General features: G+C 43.7%; 1 protein-coding gene across 2 annotated transcripts in view; it reads right to left on the bottom strand.

The window, feature by feature from the left end:
• Nucleotides 1-25,822, bottom strand: part of LOC115104519 (partitioning defective 3 homolog) — a 581,101-nt gene that overhangs the window by 503,678 nt on the left and 51,601 nt on the right. For both annotated transcript variants that reach the window (XM_065007121.1, XM_065007122.1), the window contains exon 2: nt 11,183-11,284. In XM_065007121.1, coding sequence (XP_064863193.1) covers nt 11,183-11,284 — 102 coding nt within the window. The remainder of the gene's footprint in view (nt 1-11,182; nt 11,285-25,822) is intronic.

Below are 25,822 nucleotides of genomic sequence, written 5' to 3'. Positions count from 1 at the left end.
AGGGGGAGAGAGACGTAGAAAGAGAGAAAGAAAGACAAAATAGAGAGAGGAGAGATGTGGCGGGAGAGAAAGAAGGAGAGATGGAGGGATAGGCAGAGCAGATAGAGAGAAAGAAGGAGGGATAGGCAGAGCAGAGAGAGAGAAAGAAGGAGGGATAGGCAGAGCAGAGAGAGAGAAAGAAGGAGGGATAGGCAGAGCAGAGAGAGAGAAAGAAGGAGGGATAGGCAGAGCAGAGAGAGAGAAAGAAGGAGGGATAGGCAGAGCAGATAGAGAGAAAGAAGGAGGGATAGGCAGAGCAGATAGAGAGAAAGAAGGAGGGATAGGCAGAGCAGAGAGAGAGAAAGAAGGAGGGATAGGCAGAGCAGAGAGAGAGAAAGAAGGAGGGATAGGCAGAGCAGAGAGAGAGAAAGAAGGAGGGATAGGCAGAGCAGAGAAAGAGAAAGAAGGAGGGATAGGCCGAGCAGATAGAGAGAAAGAAGGAGGGATGGAGGGATAGGCAGAGCAGATAGAGAGAAAGAAGGAGAGATGGAGAGATAGGCAGAGCAGATAGAGAGAAAGAATGAGAGATGGAGGGATAGGCAGAGCAGAGAGAGAGAGAGAAAGAAGGAGGGATGGAGGGATAGGCAGAGCAGATAGAGAAAGAAGTAGGGATGGAGGGATAGGCAGAGCAGATAGAGAAAGAAGGAGAGATGGAGGGAAAGGCAGAGCAGATAGAGAGAAAGAAGGAGAGATGGAGGGATAGGCAGAGCAGATAGAGAGAAAGAAGGAGGGATGGAGGGATAGGCAGAGCAGATAGAGAGAAAGAAGAAGGGATGGAGGGATAGGCAGAGCAGATAGAGAGAAAGAAGGAGGGATGGCGGGATAGGCAGAGCAGATAGAGAGAAATAAGGAGGGATAGGCAGAGCAGATAGAGAGAAAGAAGGAGGGATGGAGGGATAGGCAGAGCAGATAGAGAGAAAGAAGAAGGGATGGAGGGATAGGCAGAGCAGATAGAGAGAAAGAAGGAGGGATGAATGGATAGGCAGAGCAGATAGAGAGAAAGAAGGAGGGATGGAGGGATAGGCAGAGCAGATAGAGAGAAAGAAGGAGGGATGGATGGATAGGCAGAGCAGATAGAGAGAAAGAAGGAGGGATGGAGGGATAGGCAGAGCAGATAGAGAGAAAGAAGGAGGGATGGAGGGATAGGCAGAGCAGGTAGAGAGAAAGAAGAAGGGATGGAGGGATAGGCAGAGCAGATAGAGAGAAAGAGGAAAGAGAAGAGGGCGTCTTTCACAAAGATGGAAACTATGGAAACGTGCTTCCAGTTACAGGAATGCAAAAGCCTTATGTGAGGACTATAACATGACATGGGTGTTTTACCACACTCATATAACATAACACACACAGTGTACAGACCATGAAACCACATCATGGGGCAAACCACATCATGGGGCAAGCCACATTAACACACCTACAGGCCAACCTACAGTCTTCCAAATCTATTGAGACAAATTGAAGGGCCAAGTTACTTTAAATGTCCTCAAGTCCATGTGACATAATTGACTAGCTGAATGGATGGTATTGTTGCTGCTGCACCACAGGCACAAGCAGACCCTACAAACATACTCCTGAGAATCTAAACCGTTACAGATGCCTGTCAAGGGAGTGTGTCTATCCTGAACTACCCTCCTTTACAGACCTGACTCTGGGGCGGCAGGGTAGCCTAGTGGTTAGAGCGTTGGACTAGTAACCGGAAGGTTGCAAGTTCAAACCCCCGAGCTGACAAGGTCTGTCGTTCTGCCCCTGAACAGGCAGTTACTGTTCCTCGGCAGTCATTGAAAATGAGGATTTTTTCTTAACTTACTTGCCTGGTTAAATAAAGGTAAAATATATATATATTTTTTTAAAGTCAGGAATACCTACTAATGCAAATCAACCACTGTTGAATATAAAGACAGCCTTTAACCAGCCTTGACAGGGTATATACCTTCCTCCTTTACCCCAGGGACAGACAACCCTGTTAGGGGGGGTTGAGTCTCTCCCTGCCTCTTTTAAACAGTGGTCTTCCCCGGTGCATAGTATGGGCCAGGGCATTCTCAACAGGGCTATGTTCCAGGCAGCACGACTATATTGCACTTAAGTCTCCGCGAACGCGCACACGCCCATTCTGTCATGCTGTATCACCGCCTGGTATGGCAAATGCACCATCTGCAACCACAAGGCTCTCCAGAGGATGGTGCAGTCAGCCCAATGAGTCATCGGGGTCACACCGCCTGCCCTCCAGGACACCTACACCCGGTGTCACAGGAAGGCCAAGAAGATGATCAAGGACCTCAGCCAAGCAACGGCCTATTCGCCACGCTACAATCTAGAAGGTGGAGACAGTAGAGGTGGATCAAAGCTGGGACTGAGATTGAAAAACAGCTTCTATCTCCAGGCCATCAGACTGTTAAATTGTTACCGCTAGTCGGCCTCCGTCCAGTACCCAGGCCTGAACCTTAGTTACTGTCACTAGCCGGCTACCACCCGGTACTCTACCCTTCACCTTAGAGACTGTCACTAGCTGGCTACCACCCGATACTCTACCCTTCACCTTAGAGACTGTCACTAGCCGGCTACCACCCAGGTATTCTACCCTTCACCTTAGAGACTGTCACTAGCCGGCTACCACCCGGTATTCTACCCTTCACCTTAGAGACTGTCACTAGCCGGCTACCACCCGGTACTCTACCCTTCACCTTAGAGACTGTCACTAGCCGGCTACCACCCGGTACTCTACCCTTCACCTTAGAGACTGTCACTAGCCGGCTACCACCCGGTACTCTACCCTTCACCTTAGAGACTGTCACTAGCCGTCTACCACCCGGTATTCTACCCTTCACCTTAGAGACTGTCACTAGCCGGCTACCACCCGGTACTCTACCCTTCACCTTAGAGACTGTCACTAGCCGGCTACCACCCGGTACTCTACCCTTCACCTTAGAGACTGTCAATAGCCGGCTACCACCCGGTACTCTACCCTTCACCTTAGAGACTGTCACTAGCCGGCTACCACCCGGTATTCTACCCTTCACCTTAGAGACTGTCACTAGCCGGCTACCACCCGGTACTCTACCCTTCACCTTAGAGACTGTCACTAGCCGGCTACCACCCGGTATTCTACCCTTCACCTTAGAGACTGTCAATAGCCGGCTACCACCCGGTACTCTACCCTTCACCTTAGAGACTGTCAATAGCCGGCTACCACCCAGGTATTCTACCCTTCACCTTAGAGACTGTCACTAGCCGGCTACCACCCGGTATTCTACCCTTCACCTTAGAGACTGTCAATAGCCGGCTACCACCCGGTATTCTACCCTTCACCTTAGAGACTGTCACTAGCCGGCTACCACCCAGGTATTCTACCCTTCACCTTAGAGACTGCTGCCCTACGTACATAGTCATTGAGCACTGGTCACTTTAATAATTTGACATACTATTTTACCCACTAATTATGTATATACTGTGTTCTAGTCATGGCTCATCCTATATGACAACTTGTCTATTCATATACCGTCCACACTGTCTTTCCACACCATTCAGATACATATGTATTTATATTCTGGATTCTGGCATTTTGATACGTCTTAACTTGTTCTTTTTTTAAAAACTGTTTGATTATGTGTGTCGTTATTGTATTGCCAGATATTGCTGCATTGTTGGCGCTAGAAAAATAAGCCTTTCGCTGCACCTGGGACAACATCTGCAAAACCGTCTACGCGACCAATAAACTTTGATTTGACACACCCACACCCACACTAAGATGTAGGGGTTGCCACTCGCTGCTGCGCTCAACTGGCATTAGCTTCCTGCTTGTACTACAATCACACTTCCTGTGAAAGCTGGAGAAGCGAAGGTCGGGAGCACAGACTGGAAAGATAACCAGAACTAGGTCAGAAATGGCACTCTATTCTCTATATAGTGCACTACTTTAGACCAGAGCCCTGGTCAAGCAGTTCACTAAATAGGGTTTAGGGTGTCATTTGGAACGCAAACCAATTCTGCTATAGGTAAAGGTTGTAAAAGAAAGAGGTACACTAAAAAGCATGTCTTAATTTAGAATAGACAATCTAATATACTCTGTTTGTTCCTACTGTCAAGGCAGAGGTGGTTGTGCTCCAAACTGGATTTGAAGTCAAACCAAAATGACATTGTGTAAGAAGCGGAAGGAAGCAGGCTAGACTTATTTTTAAGACTGGGCTGACCGGCTCCACAACCCTGTCTGTCAGTAAGTCAGTCAGTCAGTCCGTCTGGAGGTTATATAGGCCTTAAACAATGCTGTTAGCTTTAAACTGCTCATTAATCACTGGCGAGCAGCAACACGTACAGGCGGAGTCCCAAATTACAGTCATTTCCATATATAGTGCACTACTTTTGACCCTTTTGACCAGGGCCAATAGAGCTCTGATCAAAAGTAGTTAGTTCACTATGTAGGGAATCTGGTGCCCGTTGGGACGCACAGTGCACACACAGTACAGTGGATATGCATAGCATTACACGTACAGCCACCACTGTGTACAGACCTAGTGCTTTTAAAAGGTACTGCATGTGTCAGTCTCATGACAATGGCATCAGTGCAGTTATGCAGACGGACTGTCTTTCATTTATGCCAAGATACATAGGATCCTAAATATAACATTACATAGGAACTGTTTTCATGGTCTTTAAACTCAGCAGGGTATACTCATGTCACAGACATATATAGTACCGGTCAAAGGTTTGGACACACCTACTCATTCAAGGGTTTTTTCTTTATTTGTACTATTTTCTACATAGTGGAATAATAGTGAAGACATCAAAATGAAGAAATAATACATATAGAATCATTTAGTAAGCAATAAAAGTGTTAAACAAATCAAAATATATGAAATGTTTGAGATTCTTTAAAGTAGCCACCCTTTGCCTTGATGACAGCTTTGCACACTCTTGGCATTCTCTCAACCAGCTTCACCTGGAATGCTTTTTCAACAGTCTTGAAGGACAGTCATCTGTTCACCTACTCTGTGTCTCACAAAGACACGGCGGTTGGAACTTAAAATCTCAAATCTGGACTCATCAGACTAAAGGACAGATTTCCACTGGTTTAATGTCCATTGCTTGTGTTTCTTGGTCCAAGCAAGTCTCTTCTTATTATTTATGTCTTTTAGTAGTGGTTTCTTTGCAGCAATTCGACCATAAAAGCCTGATTCACGCAGTCTCCTCTGAACAGATGATGCTGAGATGCGTCTGTTACTTAAACTCTGTGAAGCATTAATTTGGGCTGCAATCTGATGTGTATGTCTAGTAACTCTAATAAACTTGTCCTCTGCAGCAGAGGTAACTCTGGGTCTTCGTTTCCTGTGGCGGTCCTCATGAGAGCCAGTTTCATAATAATGCTTGATGGTTTTTGCGACTGCACTTGAAGGAACTTTCAAAGTTCTTGAAATGTTCCGCACTGACTGACCTTCATGTCATAAAGTAATGATGGACTGACGTGTCTCTTTGCTTGTTTGAGCTGTTTTTGCCATAATATGGAATTGTTCTTTTACCAAATAGGGCTATCTTCTGTATACCACACTTACCTTGTCAAAGCACAACTGAATGGCTCAAAAGCATAAAGGAAAAAAATTCCACAAATTAACTTTTAACAAGGCACATCTGTCAATTGAAATGCATTCCAGGTGACTACATTACATTTACATTACATTTAAGTCATTTAGCAGACGCTCTTATCCAGAGCGACTTACAAATTGGTGCATTCACCTTATGACATCCAGTGGAGCAGCCACTTTACAATAGTGCATCTAAATCTTTTAAGGGGGGTGAGAAGGATTACTTTATCCTATCCTAGGTATTCCTTAAAGAGGTGGGGTTTCAGGTGTCTCCGGAAGGTGGTGATTGACTCCGCTGTCCTGGCGTCGTGAGGGAGTTTGTTCCACCATTGGGGGGCCAGAGCAGCGAACAGTTTTGACTGGGCTGAGCGGGAACTGTACTTCCTCAGTGGTAGGGAGGCGAGCAGGCCAGAGGTGGATGAACGCAGTGCCCTTGTTTGGGTGTAGGGCCTGATCAGAGCCTGGAGGTACTGAGGTGCCGTTCCCCTCACAGCTCCGTAGGCAAGCACCATGGTCTTGTAGCGGATGCGAGCTTCAACTGGAAGCCAGTGGAGAGAGCGGAGGAGCGGGGTGACGTGAGAGAACTTGGGAAGGTTGAACACCAGACGGGCTGCGGCGTTCTGGATGAGTTGTAGGGGTTTAATGGCACAGGCAGGGAGCCCAGCCAACAGCGAGTTGCAGTAATCCAGACGGGAGATGACAAGTGCCTGGATTAGGACCTGCGCCGCTTCCTGTGTGAGGCAGGGTCGTACTCTGCGGATGTTGTAGAGCATGAACCTACAGGAACGGGCCACCGCCTTGATGTTAGTTGAGAACGACAGGGTGTTGTCCAGGATCACGCCAAGGTTCTTAGCGCTCTGGGAGGAGGACACAGTGGAGTTGTCAACCGTGATGGCGAGATCATGGAACGGGCAGTCCTTCCCCGGGAGGAAGAGCAGCTCCGTCTTGCCGAGGTTCAGCTTGAGGTGGTGATCCGTCATCCACACTGATATGTCTGCCAGACATGCAGAGATGCGATTCGCCACCTGGTCATCAGAAGGGGGAAAGGAGAAGATTAATTGTGTGTCGTCTGCATAGCAATGATAGGAGAGACCATGTGAGGTTATGACAGAGCCAAGTGACTTGGTGTATAGCGAGAATAGGAGAGGGCCTAGAACAGAGCCCTGGGGGACACCAGTGGTGAGAGCACGTGGTGAGGAGACGGATTCTCGCCACGCCACCTAGTAGGAGCGACCTGTCAGGTAGGACGCAATCCAAGCGTGGGCCGCGCCGGAGATGCCCAACTCGGAGAGGGTGGAGAGGAGGATCTGATGGTTCACAGTATCGAAGGCAGCCGATAGGTCTAGAAGGATGAGAGCAGAGGAGAGAGAGTTAGCTTTAGCAGTGCGGAGCGCCTCCGTGATACAGAGAAGAGCAGTCTCAGTTGAATGACTAGTCTTGAAACCTGACTGATTTGGATCAAGAAGGTCATTCTGAGAGAGATAGCGGGAGAGCTGGCCAAGAACGGCACGTTCACGGGTTTTGGAGAGAAAAGAAAGAAGGGATACTGGTCTGTAGTTGTTGACATCGGAGGGATCGAGTGTAGGTTTTTTCAGAAGGGGTGCAACTCTCGCTCTCTTGAAGACGGAAGGGACGTAGCCAACGGTCAGGGATGAGTTGATGAGCGAGGTGAGGTAAGGGAGAAGGTCTCCGGAAATGGTCTGGAGAAGAGAGGAGGGGATAGGGTCAAGCGGGCAGGTTGTTGGGCGGCCGGCCGTCACAAGACGCAAGATTTCATCTGGAGAGAGAGGGGAGAAAGAGGTCAGAGCACAGGGTAGGGCAGTGTGAGCAGAACCAGCGGTGTCGTTTGACTTAGCAAACGAGGATCGGATGTCGTCGACCTTCTTTTCAAAATGGTTGACGAAGTCATCTGCAGCTATGTAGCCGGTGGGCGTTAGCTAGCTGGCTAGCTGCTGGGCAGATACGTTAGGACGACGAAATACGATAATTACGCAATTATCTTTGATACAAAGACGGCTATGTAGCTAGCTAAGAAGAAATTGCTAAGATTAGACAAATCAAACCGTTGTACTATAATGAAATGTAATTAAATGTAATGAAAAGTTATACTACCTGCAGAGGCTGGTTGAGAGAATGGCAAGAGTGTGCAAAGAGTGTGCAAAGCTGTCATTAAGGCAAAGGGTGGCTACTTTGAAGAATCTCAAATATAAAAATATATATATATAAATATATATATATATATATATATATATATATAATATATCACTTTTATGGTTCCTACATGATTCCATATGTGTTATTTCATAGTTTCGATGTCTTCACTATTATTCTACAATGTAGAAAATAGTACAAATAAAGAAAATCCTGGAATGAGTCGGTGTCCAACATTTTCACAGGTACAAAAAAATATATATACACAGATGTCGGAAGCTTACACCTTAGTCAAATACATTTAAACACTGTTTTTCACAATTCCTGACATTTAATCCTAGTAAAAATTCCCCGTCTTAGGTTAGGATCACCACTTTATTTTGAGAATGTGAAATGCCAGAATAGAGTGATTTTTTTTGTTGCTTTTATTACTTTCATCACGTGGGTCAGAAGTTTACTTACACTCAATTAGCATTTGGTAGCATTGCCTTTAAATAGTTTTACTTGGGTCAAACATTTTCGAATAGCCTTCCACAAGCTTTCCACAGGAAGTTGGGTGAATTTTGGCCCATTCCTCCTGACAGAGCTGGTGTAACTGAGTCAGGTTTGTAGGCCCCCTTGCTCGCACACGCTTTTTTTAGTTCTGCCCACACATTTTCTATATGAGGTCAGGGCTTTGTGATGGCCACTCCAATACCTGGACATTGTTGTCCTTAAGCCATTTTGCCACAACTTTGGAAGTATGTTTGGGGTCATTGTCCATTTGGAAGACCCATTTGTGACCCAGCTTTAACTTCCTGACTGATGTCTTGAGATGTTGCTTCAATATATCCAATGCAGTTAACCTACTGTTCCTATGCCGTCATTGAAAATAAGACTGACTTACCTAGTCAAATATGGATTTACTTTTTTATTTATTTATAAAAGAATATCCACAGAATTTTCCTTACTCATGACGCCATCTATTTTGCAAAGTGCCAGTCCCTCCTGCAGCAAAGCACCCCCACAACATGATGCTACCACCCCTGTGCTTCACAGTTGGGATGGTATTCTTCGGCTTGCATGCCTCTCCCTTTTTCCTCCAAACATAATGATGGTCATTATGGTCAAACAGTTCTGTTTTTGTTTCATCAGACCAGAGGACATTTCTCAAAAAAGTACGATCTTTGTCCCCATGTGCAGTTGCAAGCCGTAATCTGGCTTTTTTATGGCGGTTTTGGAGCAGTGGCTTCTTCCTTCCTGAGTTGCCTTTCATGGTTATGTCGATGTAGGAGTCGTTTTACTGTGGATATAGATACTTTTGTACCTGTTTCCTCCAGCATCTTCACAAGGTCCTTTGCTGTTGTTCTGGGATTGATTTGCATTTTTCGTACCAATGTATTTTCATCTCTAAGAGACAGAACGCGTCTCCTTCCTGAGCGGTATGACGGCTGCGTGGTCCCATGGTGTTTATACTTGCGTACTATTGTTTGTACAGATGAATGTGGTACCTTCAGGTGCTTTTTTTCTGAGGTCTTGGCTGATTTCTGTTGATTTCCCCATGATGTCAAGCAAAGAGGCACAGTTTGAATATGTGGTTGTCCCACCTAGCTATCTTAAGATGAATGCACTAACTGTAAGTCGCTTTGGATAAGAGCGTCTGCTAAATGACTAAAAGATGTTATGTATGGCTCTCCGGGTATAGCAGTGTACTGTACTGTCACTGATGTTAAAGGACAGAGCTACTCGTATTGTCTCTACTGCTATTTCCTGTCCATGTGCAGGGGAGTTTGATGGGGAATAGCACAGAACCCAGGGCCTGAATACCAGACAGTGTTGATAGGAGAGGGATGAAAACAGAAGCATGGCATGCCACCTGGAAAAACCAGCTCACGCATCCGGACCACCGCTCTAACACACACACACACACACACACACACACACACACACACACACACACACACACACACACACACACACACACACACACACACACACACACACACACACCTCCTGTCTGGTTGACAAACTGTCCCATAAACAGCAGCACTTCCTACAGGCCGGAGATGAACACACAGCTCTGGTTCACAACATCTAAAGAAACACCACCGTCATAACTAGAGGTGGCATGGTCTCTCTACCCACACTCTGTTTGGCTTTCAATCTGGTGTGAACCCCGCACACATGTACGCAACCACACACACATACCTACACACACACGCAAGCACCCACACACACGCTGTACCAGCCAGCAGTCAAATAAAGTTCGCCAGAGGAAACTACAGTAGTCTGGATGTAGTAGAAGAAGTAAATAGTGTCCAAAGGCCTTGGGCTAATATTTGGCTTGACTAAAATGTAAATGGAGAATGTGTTTTCTCAAATGTTCCCATCCTATCCCTTACTATAGCTGATTAGAATGACCTCTACTGCTCTTACTAAAGCTCTCTCTATCGCTGTTCTATTGTAGCATAACACCAGATTACACTCTGATTTAACACTCAAGGCCTTTTCACAGATGCATTGTTCTTAGCCCCAGGTTAAGACTGGCCCTGGGCTAGCGTAGCCTGTGTTCACACAAGTAGGGTGAAGTGAAACCAACTGTCCCTTTTCTGGTGTAGAAAATTCAAATTAGGTATCAAAGGAACTCTGATTGGCTAGCACCTGGGTTAAGGTTGGTGCTAGCCAACTTTAGAATGTGCACGTGTGAACACTCGCTTAGCCCCAAGCTCAAACCTCCCTTAGCCCAGTGTTTTGAGGTACTTAGCCCTCGGCAGTGTGAACATGCCTTTAGTAATCTAATCAAGCCCTTTTGTGAGCCACATAAATCACTGAAGCCCTGTCAACAGCGTTCGTCTATTGTCCATATGCCATTAAACGGCAGCGTGTTGGTAAGTATGGCTGCAATGACATCGTGTGACAGGCAGGGGGCTCATGATTCTTCTCAGTAGAAATATGAAAACAGATTCTAGTATATAGACAGTGCAGCCAAAAAACACGCCCTCTCAGAGTTTACAAAGACTGTTTCTCTGTTTTATAGAGTTCATTAGTCATTCAACCAGAGGCAGCAGCAGCAGCGTCACATTTAAGTAATTTAGTCATCTATTTTTACACTTAAATATCTAGTTTTAGACGTTGTCATTTTCTTTCCAGTTCTCAATTTTGAGGAGATAAGACAGCTAGCGTCTGGTAGGAAATGGCCTGTGAATTCATCTGAGAAATATGCCTCAGTATTTGCCACTATTGTAAGCCTGGGCATCACTTGGCTGCTACTGTGGGGATCACAGCAGGAAGTGGCAGACTAATTGGTCCAGTTATAACACAACACGCATCATCACATGGGTATATGCAAAGCAGGAAGGACATCTCAGCAAATGATTTTACCCTGAAATAGCTCAAATAGCTTCCTGAGGTGTATCAAGCCCACTGACCACAGCGTGACTCACCCTGTCTTTGTCATCGGCCACATCGCACAGTGTGTCGTCCAGATCCAGTATGCCTCCGTCCCCATGCTCCAACCTGTGCACCTGTAGCCAGTAGCCAGGATCCTAGAGGGAGGGAGAGAGAAGAGACATGGATTGTTTTAGAGAGAAGAGAGTGGAGACATGGCTTATTTTAGACAGAAGAGAGTGGAGACATGGCTTATTTTAGAGAGAAGAGAGTGGAGACATGGCTTATTTTAGAGAGAAGAGAGTGGAGACATGGCTTATTTTAGAGAGAAGAGAGTGGAGACATGGCTTATTTTAGAGAGAAGAGAGTGGAGACATGGCTTATTTTAGAGAGAAGAGAGTGGAGACATGGCTTATTTTAGAGAGAGGAGAGGTGAGACATGGCTTATTTTAGAGAGAGGAGAGGTGAGACATGGCTTATTTTAGAGAGAGGAGAGGTGAGACATGGCTTATTTTAGAGAGAGGAGAGGTGAGACATGGCTTATTTTAGAGAGAGGAGAGGTGAGACATGGCTTATTTTAGAGAAGAGAGGTGAGACATGGCTTATTTTAGAAAGAAGAGAGGTGAGACTGATTATTTTAGAGAGAAGATAGATGAGATGGCTTATTTTAGAGAGAAGAGACATGGTTTATCTTAGAGAGAAGAAGTAAGACATGGCTTATCTTAGAGAGAAGAAGTAAGACATGGCTTATCTTAGAGAAGAAGAAGTAAGACATGGCTTATCTTAGAGAAGAAGAAGTAAGATATGGCTTATCTTAGAGAGAAGAAGTAAGACATGGCTTATCTTAGAGAGAAGAAGTAAGACATGGCTTATCTTAGAGAGAAGAAGTAAGACATAGCTTATCTTAGAGAAGAAGAAGTAAGACATGGCTTATCTTAGAGAAGAAGAAGTAAGATATGGCTTATCTTAGAGAGAAGAAGTAAGACATGGTTTATCTTAGAGAGAAGAAGTAAGACATGGCTTATCTTAGAGAGAAGAAGTAAGACATGGCTTATCTTAGAGAAGAAGAAGTAAGACATGGCTTATCTTAGAGAAGAAGAAGTAAGATATGGCTTATCTTAGAGAGAAGAAGTAAGACATGGCTTATCTTAGAGAGAAGAAGTAAGACATGGTTTATCTTAGAGAGAAGAAGTAAGACATGGCTTATCTTAGAGAGAAGAAGTAAGACATGGCTTATCTTAGAGAGAAGAGGTGAGACGGTTATTTTAGACCAGATTGAAATAAGGGAGATGGAGAGAGAGAGAGGACGCATTAGCTAAGACTTAGACAATACAGAGAGAGAGAGGACGCATTAGCTAAGACAGACAATACAGAGAGAGAGAGGACGCATTAGCTAAGACTTAGACAATACAGAGAGAGAGAGGACGCATTAGCTAAGACTTAGACAATACAGAGAGAGAGAGGACGCATTAGCTAAGACTTAGACAATACAGAGAGAGAGAGGACGCATTAGCTAAGACTTAGACAATACAGAGAGAGAGAGGACACATTAGCTAAGACTTAGACAATACAGAGAGAGAGAGGACGCATTAGCTAAGACTTAGACAATACAGAGAGAGAGAGGACGCATTAGCTAAGACTTAGACAATACAGAGAGAGAGAGGACGCATTAGCTAAGACTTAGACAATACAGAGAGAGAGAGGACACATTAGCTAAGACTTCAAGGCAGGTAACAGGTTGAGGTTGATTTGGTTCTATCTGGACCATGACCTTTTTTGCAGGAAGAGAGCTGAATTGGGGGGGATTAGATATTAGACCGTGTGAAAAAGTAGCGGTTGGCAGATAGGAGGCAAATGATAAGGTTCAAAAGAGCGGTTTAATTCACAAAATGAGGATAGGCTAGTGATGGTAGCAGTATTTAAGATCAATAACAATTTGGCAATATAGACAAAAATGACTTACAAAACAAACAAACGCTTTACAGAAATAAACTGGTTGTGAAACCAAAATCAAACCTTTCAATCAATCCAATCTGGCCTAGAATCAGGCTACATGCCCTGTAACATCACAGACAGCCTAAGCGCATGGACGCTTTCATAAACAAAGATTACCGAACATTGGCAAAGCCCGGTAGAAACACCTTGCTTGACTACTTCCCGCAAATTCCACATTGCTGGGCAAAACCATTGGGTACACATAACCAGTGAACTGGTGGAAATACAAGCTGAAGGATACATCTCGCTCACTCTCCCTCTGTTGTGGCACTGGGCCATTGGGCCCGCCCTGCAACCTCATTGGATAATGCTGGGCCTTCTTCTTTCACTGTGCAACTCATCAATGTGCATCTTGCTAGCTGTCACTCAAATACCGAGGGGCTGAAGCTCATAGGCTAGAACTCAAATTGCTAGGGGGGTGGCTTGCAAGCTTGTGCAGTGCTCAAAATATCAGCACACAGCTTCCAGAAAACAGTTACTTACAAACTAAGGATTTTATGAACAATTGAGGTAAAAACATAACTTCTGCTGACAGATTATCCATGTATGAGCTACACATTGACACATCCAGCCCAAAGCAGCCCATAGATCCAGAACTTGTCTTTAGCTCAAGTAAAGGGAGAGTGGGGCTTGGACTTAAGTGCATGCACGCCTGTCGCCATCACAGACTGGCTTTAGGCCAGATACACAGACCGATACACAGACATTCATATTTTGATGTTTTTGGAAAAGCTTTGAGCAAAACTAAAAAGGTGAATAACTACTGTAGGTGCAAGGCGAAGAAAAGCAGCCCCCCCCCAACCCTCATAGCACACAGGTAGTGAAGCGTAGACCACGCAGGTCAGAAGTTGAGCCAAAACATCTCAGCTCGTTTCCTTCACATCCTTATTAGGATAACCTCTGGGGATGGCCGACTGACTCCTGGACTTTAAATGCACACACATACACACAGAGACAGACAGACAGATAGACGGACAAACTAACAAGCCGGGCCATCCCTAACGTTTTCCCCTCCACACGACAGAATAGAGTCTGTGGGTTTGATGCCTTCATGCACATTTCTGGACCCTTTCTGTAAATTGTAAACCGAGTGGTACGCCAGGCCAAGAGCTTCCAAAGTCAAACAGGGAATAATTGTGTGGTCTTTTCCTTCTATTTGTGGTTATTATAAGGGGTACAAGAATTCCCCCTGCAGTTCTGACACCAGAGAAAAAGATGGGAGTTACTGTAAATGCATGTACTACAATAGATGGTCTTGAATATCAAATGATATTCATAACACACTATAGAATCGACTTTGTGAGGCAAAAAAAGGTAGGACAAAGAAAAGCAAGTAATAGAAATGTATATTCAAAACCAGCTCCACCACCAGCCGTATTTTAGCAGTAATGTCATTTTATTGTCATACATACGAACAAAAATCACAACACTAAAATACAGATGGTACAATTACACAGAAAACCAAGACATGAGAGAAAATGAGTGTGGAATCTGGAAGCCATTCCACACCACAAACCCACCACAAGAAACAGCAAATGTCACAACAAATGTCTGACATGGGTCTACTTCCAGATCTCCCTCAGTGAAATCAGACCAGCAGCCAAGTTACAGGGATTGGAGATCAATAAATCCCCATAGTGGATCAAAAGCTTAGGGTTATGTCCCAAATGGAACCCTATTCCCTATATAGTGCACTACTTTTGACCGAAGTCCTATGGGAATAGGGTGACATTTGGGACAACGCCTTAATATCAGTGCCAAGCGATGGAGCATGTAGCATAGGATATTCATGCTACTGTACAGCGAGATTAGATTAGGTCGATGTTTATTGGCCTCCGAGGCAGTCAGGACAAACTGTCCCTGTCCCAGCTGACAACCCTGGTGGGCTGTACTGAGCCGATGGCCCAGTCTGCTGCCCTGTAACCCTGCTGTGTTGGTGGAACACTTAGGGACATAGAGGGGATACAGGGTTATGTCCCATGACCATAGAGGGGTTGAGGGAACATAATGGGACACACTAAGCCCATCCCAAATGGAACCCTTTTCTCCTACAGTGCACTACTTTTGACCAGGGCTCATAAGGCTTTGGTCAAAGTAGTACACTTATAGGGATAGTGTGCCATTTGGGGGGCACCCACTGTGCACTTCTGCCCCCCTGTGGCCATGGGACACTCGGTCACCCTCCCTCACCTCCCCTGGCCATAGGACACTCTGTTCCCCTGTATTGCCCCAGTGTGACCTGCCCCCCGAGGGCTAAACAGCTGGCCACATCAACTGAGCACAGCTCTGGTACACATGCTGAGAGAGCACACACACAGTCAGATGGACAAACACATGCAAACTGGTGCAACCACAGAATGATCCCTCCAACACTTCCATGTACATTTATTTGAACACAGAACACACTAACACTTCAATACACCAAAACTGAACAAACACACCGTGGGCCTACATCAACTTGAATTCATTTGACATCTCTCACTCCAGTGATTCACCCCAGTTGGACTTCAAAGAGAACGTTCATCTCCATCTCTTCATCAGACAGCAGGACCATGGCTGAGTGTGACAGTGTTTTTCTTTTTTTATTCCACCACCACCTACAAGCAAGACCTCCATCGTAAAATAACCATTTATAATACAGTAAAGCATGACAGTGTCTGGGAGGACAGGGGGGTAGAGTTAACTCAAGGGTAGTCTGCGGGAAACGGTCAACCCGAGGATCATTTGTCATGGATGCGTCCCAAATTGCACCCTATTCCCTATGGGTCATGGTCAAAAATAGTGCACTATAAAGGGATTACAGTGCCATTTGGGTCGCGGTCGCAGCCCATATAAAAAGGTTCTGCAGAGGGATAAAAAAAATGTTTTTTAAATCTTTAAGCAGCTCCAGCTCTCTAAAGCGAACACGGTTCTCCCTGTGAGAAATGTAGTGTTCAGCTTGTTTCTGTGTTTCTCCGCCAGACTAGCCGACTGTTTCATGTTCTCTTTCATCAGGTGACAAGTGCAAACACACCAAAAGTGAACATCTAAATGTTTTTCAATACCATAATTGTTACTCTGAAGTATCGTGTGAAAAATATGTGCTTAAAGCAGTCCATTAAGATAAGAACTTTACCTCTCCTGACTCTCCTGAGCCCTGAAAAGCCATCGCAAAGCCACCCATTCTTGTTATGAATCTAGTTATTAGTCTTAACAAATGACTCCAGTGACATAGTGGGCTACCAAGAGTGATGTCGTCTCTTCAAGAGAAGAAAAACCTGAAATCTCATATCCCCCTGTGTTGACCCAGTGACCTGTTGTGTCACACTGTCTGCTACCTCATTCCTTCAGCCATTATGACCCCTACCCTCGTCTCGACAGGTGTCTCTTTATCTGATCCTAAGGAGGTTCATAGTAGTCTGTACACTCTTACAACCCTCTTACAACACCTCGTCAGACAATGGCCCAGTCTCTTCACCACATTAGCAGGCTCTTTGTGCTGGTAGGATCTGCTTTCAGTGTGGGGGACCACGAAAAGACTTCTGCATTCAACTCTGAGGGGGGTCAGTATGCTGCCTGCCTGAGAAGCAAAGAGCTGATTCACAACATAATGATGCCATCGCTTACCACACAGACTGAGGAGACGAAGGTGTCTGAGAGACCGACAGCGATCAAGAGCAACAGGTTCCCTGTTGAAGTTGTGTAGTAGAATTAATCAAGATAGCATTGGGCAGACATTATTATAGACAGGAAGGAACACCATCACAGACACGAAATGAGTCTGACGTTGATTCTATTGCAGATATGTTGTGTGAGTGACGATATAGATATTTCGCATTAACAAATGCATTAGCCATCCGACAGGAATCTGGGGGATTACTGAAGATGATATCTGTGAGCTGTCAGAGCAGCTCACAGATTACTGCACCTGTACAAAGCCCATCTATAATTTAGCCCAAACAACTACCTCTTCCCCTACTGTATTTCTTTATTTTGCTCCCCATTATTTCTATCTCTACTTTGCACATTCTTCCACTGCAAATCTACCATTACAGTGTTTTACTTGCTATATTGTATTTACTTTGCCACCATGGCCTTTTTTGCCTTTACCTCCCTTATCTCACCTCATTTGCTCACATTGCATATAGACTTATTTTTCTACTGTAATATGGACTGTATGTTTGTTTTACTCCATGTGTAACTCTGTGTTGTTGTATGTGTCGAACTGCTTTGCTTTGTCTTGGCCAGGTCGCAATTGTAAATGAGAACTTGTTCTCAACTTGCCTACCTGGTTAAATATTGGTGAAATAAAATAATAAAATAAATTTGAGTTCAGTAAGAACAGAAGGACATATTAACCAAATTAGACCCTTGTGAATGTGACTTCCCAAGCCTCACGTAACGACACAGCACAGTGCAGTCAGAGATGGTCGATGAAAGTGTCCAGGGTCTATTACCACCTGGAACGCCATACACAAAATGGCTGCTGTGTCAGTTGGGTAGTGTTAAAAGGTGATAACAATGCATTGTGTCACCTAGACAGAATTGCCAAACAGAGATAAGGTATTGATGACTTTATGTCCCGACAGGCCCAAACAGTCATTAATTGTGTATACGTAAGCTTGCACAGACACGTTTGGGTCACATGGGAAATGATGATGGTGACAGTGTACATATGTGCTCTAGTTAAGCACATTCTAAAGATATGATAAAATAGTGGCGCTCCACTCATGGAAGTTGAAGGATGTTCCTAATATGGGCAAAGTCCTGCACTGTTAAATCGAAGTGCATTGTAACACCAAAACTAGTGGAAACTGAGCTGCCACTAACTTGAAGGAGACGAAACCTAAACTTTGCTGGAGTATTGAAACACATCATCCTGAGATGTTTTGAAATATGACGCCGTGTGTTGTAACACCACTTAATCAAGGGTTGTGCAACACCTTGCCAGGGACTGGGAGCACTACCGGAAGAGGTAGTTTCCTCTCTAAAGCTTCTAAACACTATTATGGTGTTTCAAATCCTGTCTTGTGCATAGGGTTGCAAAGGGTCAGAAACGTTCCAGAAATGTTCCATGGAAAGTGAAGCCTGGGAATTGTGCTTAAATTCATCAAAACGTTAGCTTATAATAGTGAACCTCTTTTTTTGGGATACACATAAGGCAATTCTAGGTCTTGTGGCATATTTTGGTTAAACTATCCCCGGTTCAATGGAATTGCAACCCTCTGCATGCACATGTGCAGTGCACTCTTCTATCACACGTACAGCTGATTCACAAGATCGTGCACACTAATGAGATGCTATTGAGCCCACACTACTACACTGTCTGAGCCATGGACTACATACTTTCTGGTAAGTTTTGAAGACAATACTGGGGTGGGGTATATTTTATATGACATACATGATTTTTTGTTAACTAGTAAATAGTAGCCTACAGCAAAGTGTGTTTAAATCATTTCTAAGTTGTTAACAATTTCGGCTAGTTAGTTTTTGCTACCGTGTGGGTTTTAGCTTGCTTGAGCCTGCTAACTGAGGAGTGTTAATTCACCTGTTTCCATGCATGTTTCATTTTAAAATATTTATTTTACAAATGAGTTGTTTAATCTAACTGTTTAACTATTTTTCTGTACATGGAATTGTATTTTTTCTTTTTATGAATCTTTACAGGAAAATGCCACAGGCACTATCTGATGTGTGGAGACATTTCACTGTAGTTAATGTAGATGTAGAAGGAAAAGCTTTATACATTTGCAAATACTGTGCCAAATCATATGTGAAGAATGAAACAAAGACGCAGAATCATCTGGCCAAGTGCATATAGTTCCCTCAGTGCTCACAACAAGCAACCTCTGACAAAAGTCAGAGAGATTTGAGGTGAAAATGATGAAGCAGACACCTTATCGATAGCAACAGCTCATGGTCCTCCTGGAATCAGTCGTTTTTTTGACTCAATGGAGGAACGTAGTCAGAGAAATAGTGATGAATGTCTTGCTCGAGCTGTGTATACAACTGGTTCACCTCTGATGCTCATAGGCCATGTGTATTGGAAGACATTTCTGAATGTTCTTCACCCAGCATACAACCCTCCAACCAGACATGCTTTATCTACCCATTTGCTGGATACAGAGTTCAACAGAGTTCAAGTGAAGGTCAAGCAAATCATTGAGAAAACAGACTGTATTGCAATCATCTCTAATGGGTGGTCGAATGTTCGTGGGCAAGGAATAATTAACTACATCATCTCCACCCCTCAACCAGTATTCTACAAGAGCACAGACACAAGGGACAACAGACACACCGGTCTCTACATTGCAGATGAGCTGAAGGCAGTCAAGGTATTTCCACTGGTGACAGACAATGCTGCGAACATGAAGGCTGCTTGGTCTAAAGTGGAGGGGTCCTACCCTCACATCCCACCCATTGGCTGTGCTGCTCATGCATTGAATCTGCTCCTCAAACCCATCATGGCAATGAAAACAATGGATAGACTCGACAAGTGAGCCAAGGAAATGGTTAGGTATGTGAAGGGTCATCAAGTTATAGCAGCAATCTTCCTCACCAAGCAAAGTGAGAAGAATCAGAGCACCACATTGAAGCTGCCCAGCAACACTCGTTGGGGTGGTGTTGTCATCATGTTTGACAGTCTACTGGAGGGGAAGGAGGCTCTCCAAGAAATGGCCACATCAGTCTGCCGATATGGACAGACCCATCAAGAGGACCCTCCTGAATTATGTATATTGGGAGAGAGGGTTAAGCAGCCTGAAACTCATGTAACCTATAGCAGTAGCCATTGCACAGATTGAGGGAGAAAATGTCATCCCGTCTGATGTTCAGACTCTGCTTGTAGATGTAAGAGAAGAAATCTGTACTGCCCTGACCACTTCACTGTTGCTCCAAGCAGAGGAAACTGCAGTTCTGAAATACATCAAAAAGCGTGAAGACTTCTGCCTGAAGCCCATACACTCCGAAGAGTTGCATGTTGGACCCCAAGTATGCTGGCAAGAGCATCCTGTCTGGTGCAGAGATCAACAAGGCCTATGTTGTCATCACTAAGCCTGAGAGGAAGACAAAGCTTTAGTGTCTAGACCATAATTTTACAGATTTATGTAGAAAACATTTTTGGGAGATGTGATGGATCATTGGGGATCATTCAATATTCCCTTTCTTTTGTTGTTCAGTGAAATCATCCCACGTGAAGAGTCGATTCATTTAATTAAAGTTCAATTCTATTAGAAGGATTTAATCATTTGCAATTATGTCTACTTATGATATGGTAAATATATCCAATGCAAAAAAAATCTACATTTAAATGGTATTAATATTAATGTGCATATATTTCCATTAATTCCCATATATTCCTGTTAATTCCCACAGAAAGTTTACACCTCTTAATATTCCCCAAATTGTGCAACCCTACTTGTGCAGATTTAGATCACGTCTTCTGGAGTATTTCTATTGGTTTATGAATCTGATCATGTGCCAGATTAACCCATTTTGGCAGGCATTTGATGAGCACAGATCCCAATCCCTCAGCAGTAACTGGAGGTTTTACAGCAATGCAGAACACTTGTTTATTTATATTACCAGGTAAGTTGACTGAGAACATATTCTCATTTACAGCAACAACCTGGGGAATAGTTACAAGGGAGAGGAGGGGGGATGAATGATCCAGTTGGAAGCTGGGGATGTTTAGGTGGCCATGATGGTATGGCCAGATTAGTAATTTAGCCAGGACACCGGGGTTAACACCCCTACTCTTACGATAAGTACCATGGGATCTTTAGTGATCACAGAGTCAGGACACCCATTTAACGTCCCATCTGAAAGACAGCACCCTACACAGGGTAATGTCCCCAATCACCGCCATGGGACATTGTGATATTTTTTTTAGATCAGAGGAAATAGTGCCTCCTACTGGCCCTCATAAGCCAGTAGTGGGATGCAGGGTGGTATGCCTGTACCATTAAAAGTTAGAAATATGGGAATGGGTCATCTCATCATTGAACAGAATTTTGCCTGATGGTTTTGATATACGTTCATCATGATCCATTACACCTCATGGCACAACAAGCTGCTTAATACTAATATTGAAAGTAGACTTTTCTTTCTTCAAACATTCATGTAAAATAATCATAAAGTCCAAAAAAAGGGAATTACCCACACTCCTCTAAATACAGAGCCACATGGCAAGATCCCACTCGCACAGATGTTAATTCACATGTTAATTCAACTTCATTTAGTTAAAATGAAAACAATGTTGATTCAACCAGTGTGTGCCCAGTGGGATAGGAAGTGCAAGGAGATTAAAACCAGACTTCTAATTAGTTCAATCACTCAATTATCTCTATCTTAGGTTATCTTCATATAAAATATACTTACATATTCTTAAATGTTTTTTAACAAATGATTTGCATTCATTTTTATTAAGTACATGTTGTTGTTTTTTTTTGATCAATTCACCCAAGACATTTTTTTTTTTACAGTGTGGCTGTGGTTGAGTGAATGAAATTCCCATGAAATGTACCGTTTGACTGCCTGAGAAGTCGGGGGTTCAATTCCTGCTTCTGCCTGTCCCACTTTTACTCCTCTGTCTCCTCCTGTTTCTAAACTGTCAAAATAAAGCAAAGGAAAAAAAAGAAGGTGGAACTCTACAAAAAAATATTCTCCACAGGCCCTCATCATCCATCGATACTTAAAAACTATAAACCGTGTGCATTTCTTAACCATTTCATTGTATGAGACACACAGTCTGCCCACATCTTTTGTAGATTTTTTAATGCACTGAATTTCATTTATTTAGGCGTTTCAGAGTACTTCTATTCTGTTTTATATACTTCCTGTGTATCATAACAGGTGCACTGGGTTTACATTCAAACACCCACCAAACAGCTCTCAGGTTAGATGCACAACTTTTCATGGCTTCATCATGGTTTGAGTCTTTCTATCTGTACAGTGTGGCAATACCAAGACACTGCAGGCCAGACAAAACAAACTAATTAGAACAAGTCCACTGTTTACTGACAAGGTGTTAGGGTCAAGACCTTCACTGGGTTCACTGTTTTAGTCCCTCGTGGTAGCATAATTACAAGAGTATGTTATGTTTATGCACCAAATGGTTGTTTATCAAATAGATTAAGGTTCTTAGGACTCTCTCTCTCCCTTTCTGGGTTAACTGAGAGGAGTATTTTGAAGCTTGGGGCTGGCAACTGTTGAAGAGATGGTTCCCACTCCAGCTTCCTGCAGCTAGTCTGCTAGAGGCAGCTTGATAAGCACTCGAATAATGCAATATTTTTGTCATTTGAAAAGCTGACTTTTAAATAGAAGGTTAAATCATGAGTAGAGGGATTTAACCATGAGATTGTCAAAAATATTAGTTGCGGTTGAAAGCGAGCAGGCAGTGGGACATTTTGAAGTAGAAGTATGAAAAACATTCTTTGACCGTTTCTGATTATTGTTGCTTGGTTTTGTAGTTTAGGTAACTCAGTAAAATGAAGCAGGAGGGCAATGTCATTTAAAACGATCATCTGTTTCCATTACGTGGAACAGTGTCCAGTAATTAAAGTAGATTGAAATAAGTATTGAATATTAAGCTGATGAGACAACATCAACTTTATAAAGGTTCTACATTTGTTAAACAACAGGTTCAAAAGTTTAATTAATGCAACAGGTTGCAATGTTTAGATTACTGGACAGAGGTTCTGGGTTTGTTTATTTTAGACGTTGTCGATTCCACTTAATGAAACACTGTATTAGGGCTCCCGAGTGGCACAGCTGTCTAAAGCGCTGCATCTCAGTACAAGAGGTGTCACTGCAGTCCCTGGTTTGAATCTAGGCTGAATCACATCCGGCCGTGATTGGGAGTCTCATAGGGCGGGGCACAATTGGCCCCAGCGTCGTCCGGGTTTGGCCGTCGTGGTAAATAGGAATGTATTCTTACCTGACTTGTCTAGTTAAATAAAGACTATCAGGAACAATCTAAGGTGAAACAGCTATTTACATATGTCGTTGGACATTGGTCTGGTAACAATACCAGGATAATTTGGCATGGTTATTGAAAAGAGAGACATATGATATGATATGGGAGTGAATTGTTAGACTCGGTGGCGGGATACGTTGCCATCTCTAAGGGTAGCACATGCTAAATTAAGCGTACATAAACACTGGGGTACATTAAAACAAACGACAAATGATTTGAGAGAGTACAGTAGGCTTATTATTGTCATGTTTTGTTTGTAGTTAAAACCTTTGGGGTTGCTGATTATGATATTAGTTTAGTGAATGCTAAAGAAAATGACACTTTCTCTTCCAGGAGAATGGAGGTAGCCATTTTCTCTCTCTTTGAAACGTTTCCTGAGGCTATGGCCTTGGGAGAGGGGTTTGTGAAATGCAGCAGTTTTATAGGTATAAAGGTATCCGGATTCAGTGGTAAAGAGGAGCTACCAAATTAAATAAGGCCTGGACATTTTTGTTTGTTTTTGCCATATGGTTTACCACACACAGACACAATTTACTGGTTATGAATATCGGTTAGTGCCGTGGTATCTTAAAGGGACACACACACACACAGAATTGTTTTCATTTTCTGAGTTTTAATTGAACGCGTGAATTATTTTGATAAAACATGTACTGAAGAAACTACTGTAAACCTGGAATACGAAATGTATGAAATGTTTATAGATAATTGGTATAATAGAGTAAAGTAACACTTATTTGAAGGGTTTGAATGACCTCTGACCTGACCTTCTAGTGTGGTTTGATCACATTACAAGATGATGTTATGCTTATGCACCAAATCGTTGTTTTATGAAATAGAGTAAGGATCTTAGAACTCTCTCTCTTCCTTTCTGAGTTAACTGAGAGGAGTCTTTTGAAGCTTGAGCTGGCAACTGTTGAAGAGATGGTTTCCACTCCAGTTTCCTGCAGTTAGTCTGCTAGAGATAGCTTGAGCTGACAATGACTTGGTGATAAAAACCTAAACGCTGGCATTCCATAGACAAGATGTGGTGTGTGTGACCTGTGATAAAGATAGCCTGGAAGAGTTTAGAACAATGCCTCAATGACTCATCTCCTGGAATCTGGGAAACTAAGCCGGGTTGAAAGTTAAACCATATCCCGTGCAGATAACCAGGAGATGGACCGAGGTGGCTTATGGGAAGGTTGGAACCAGGCTGACTAAACATTTGTAGGTCCTTTATGTTTTTTCATTAGCAGTTAAGTACTCTGCAACACACTTCAGAGTGTGGGGTCGACAGTTTCATTATTGCAATAATTAGCCAATATTGAATAAAGATGATTGTTTGAAGAAATGACCAAGTCTCTTTAGGTACTGAATTTCCACTAAACTCTGCAGAGAGAGTTTGAGCTAGTTGATCACACTCCGAGTCACACAAACACACAGCAAGCCATTGGATGTGAACTAACCATGACACGCAGCAGTTCACCTTCCACCTCTCGTCTATGGGTCAGTATTCGGTCTCTATATTGTGACATTTGTAGGTTGCTTGTGGCCTCCACAGTGGCCGTGTGTGTCTGGGTGGTATTAAAGTCATGGTGGGACTGTGTGGCACTGGGATGACTCCCTTGTTACTTATACAAGACCTATCTGGACAAGAAGGAACGTGGCAGATCTCAGGTTCTGGTGTCCCTTCATCTGTGTGACATTTTTGTTTAAAAGAAATCTAATTGAATCCATATAATAAAGTGAGCCACAGTGAAACCCAGTGGAAATCCCTAATGAACATCATTTGCCTCAGGGAAAGGGGTGGCGCTGGAGTTTATATGTGATTATCTTGGGATGTGGTAGGGCTTTTGAGGATTGTTAAGTTGACCTGATACACCCAGTCATACTCTTGACACACTGGGTCTCAGTCTATTACAACCAGTCACAAAAGATCCCTGCGTCCACTGCAGGAGAGATCCAGGAGAATTTGGGAGAGGAAATTGAAATTAGCCTAGCTCTAAATCAACTACTGAGCCCCTGAGAGTTGAGCTGAGAGAAAGGGAGAGGGAGGGATTTGGAAAAGGAGAGAGAGAGAGATTTGGAAAAGGGGCTAGAGTTGGAGTCAGTGAGGTCAGCCATAACTCTGAGGTTTTCTCTAAATATCCCCAGGCCTGCTTTATGTGCCAGCCCGGCTCTAGCTGAGACTGAGATGATCAGTATGGATTACCATCACACAGTCTGCTTTAGTCTCAAACGGCACCCTAATCCCTTTATAGTGCACTACTTTCTACCAGGGCCTATAGCGTGCCATTTGAGACAAGACCCATGTGTTAATAGAGCCCAGCACATGACGTGCCACTCCAAATCCTACAGGCAATTTATATGGAGCCTCTCCAAACCCAAGGCCAACTGCACGGTGCCAAGATGGAGACTACTACAGATTTACTAAAGTCATCAGTACTCAGAGAGACACAGACAACATCCTCCACATACACTTACAGACACAGGCTTGAACACACACACACGCTCAGACAAGCACACACGCATATAAACACACACGCCTCTATTTAATGTTTGGATCACCACTTTGTATGTAGAGGATTTGTATGTACAGTAATATCAAGTCCTGTTTCTTCACAACTACAACTCTGTTTAAGCCCGTACAACGCACAGAAGCTCATTGCATGCAGAGCTATAAGCATCTGGTCTCGGGCTGAAACACAGGGCGGGAGGATAATGGCCCAGCATGGGAAGAGGATGCTAGGACGAAGGAAGGCTCAAT

Source organism: Oncorhynchus nerka, linkage group LG22 (assembly GCF_034236695.1).
Source record: "Oncorhynchus nerka isolate Pitt River linkage group LG22, Oner_Uvic_2.0, whole genome shotgun sequence".
Classification (NCBI taxonomy): domain Eukaryota; kingdom Metazoa; phylum Chordata; class Actinopteri; order Salmoniformes; family Salmonidae; genus Oncorhynchus; species Oncorhynchus nerka.
This window is presented reverse-complemented; position numbering and strand designations above follow the sequence as displayed.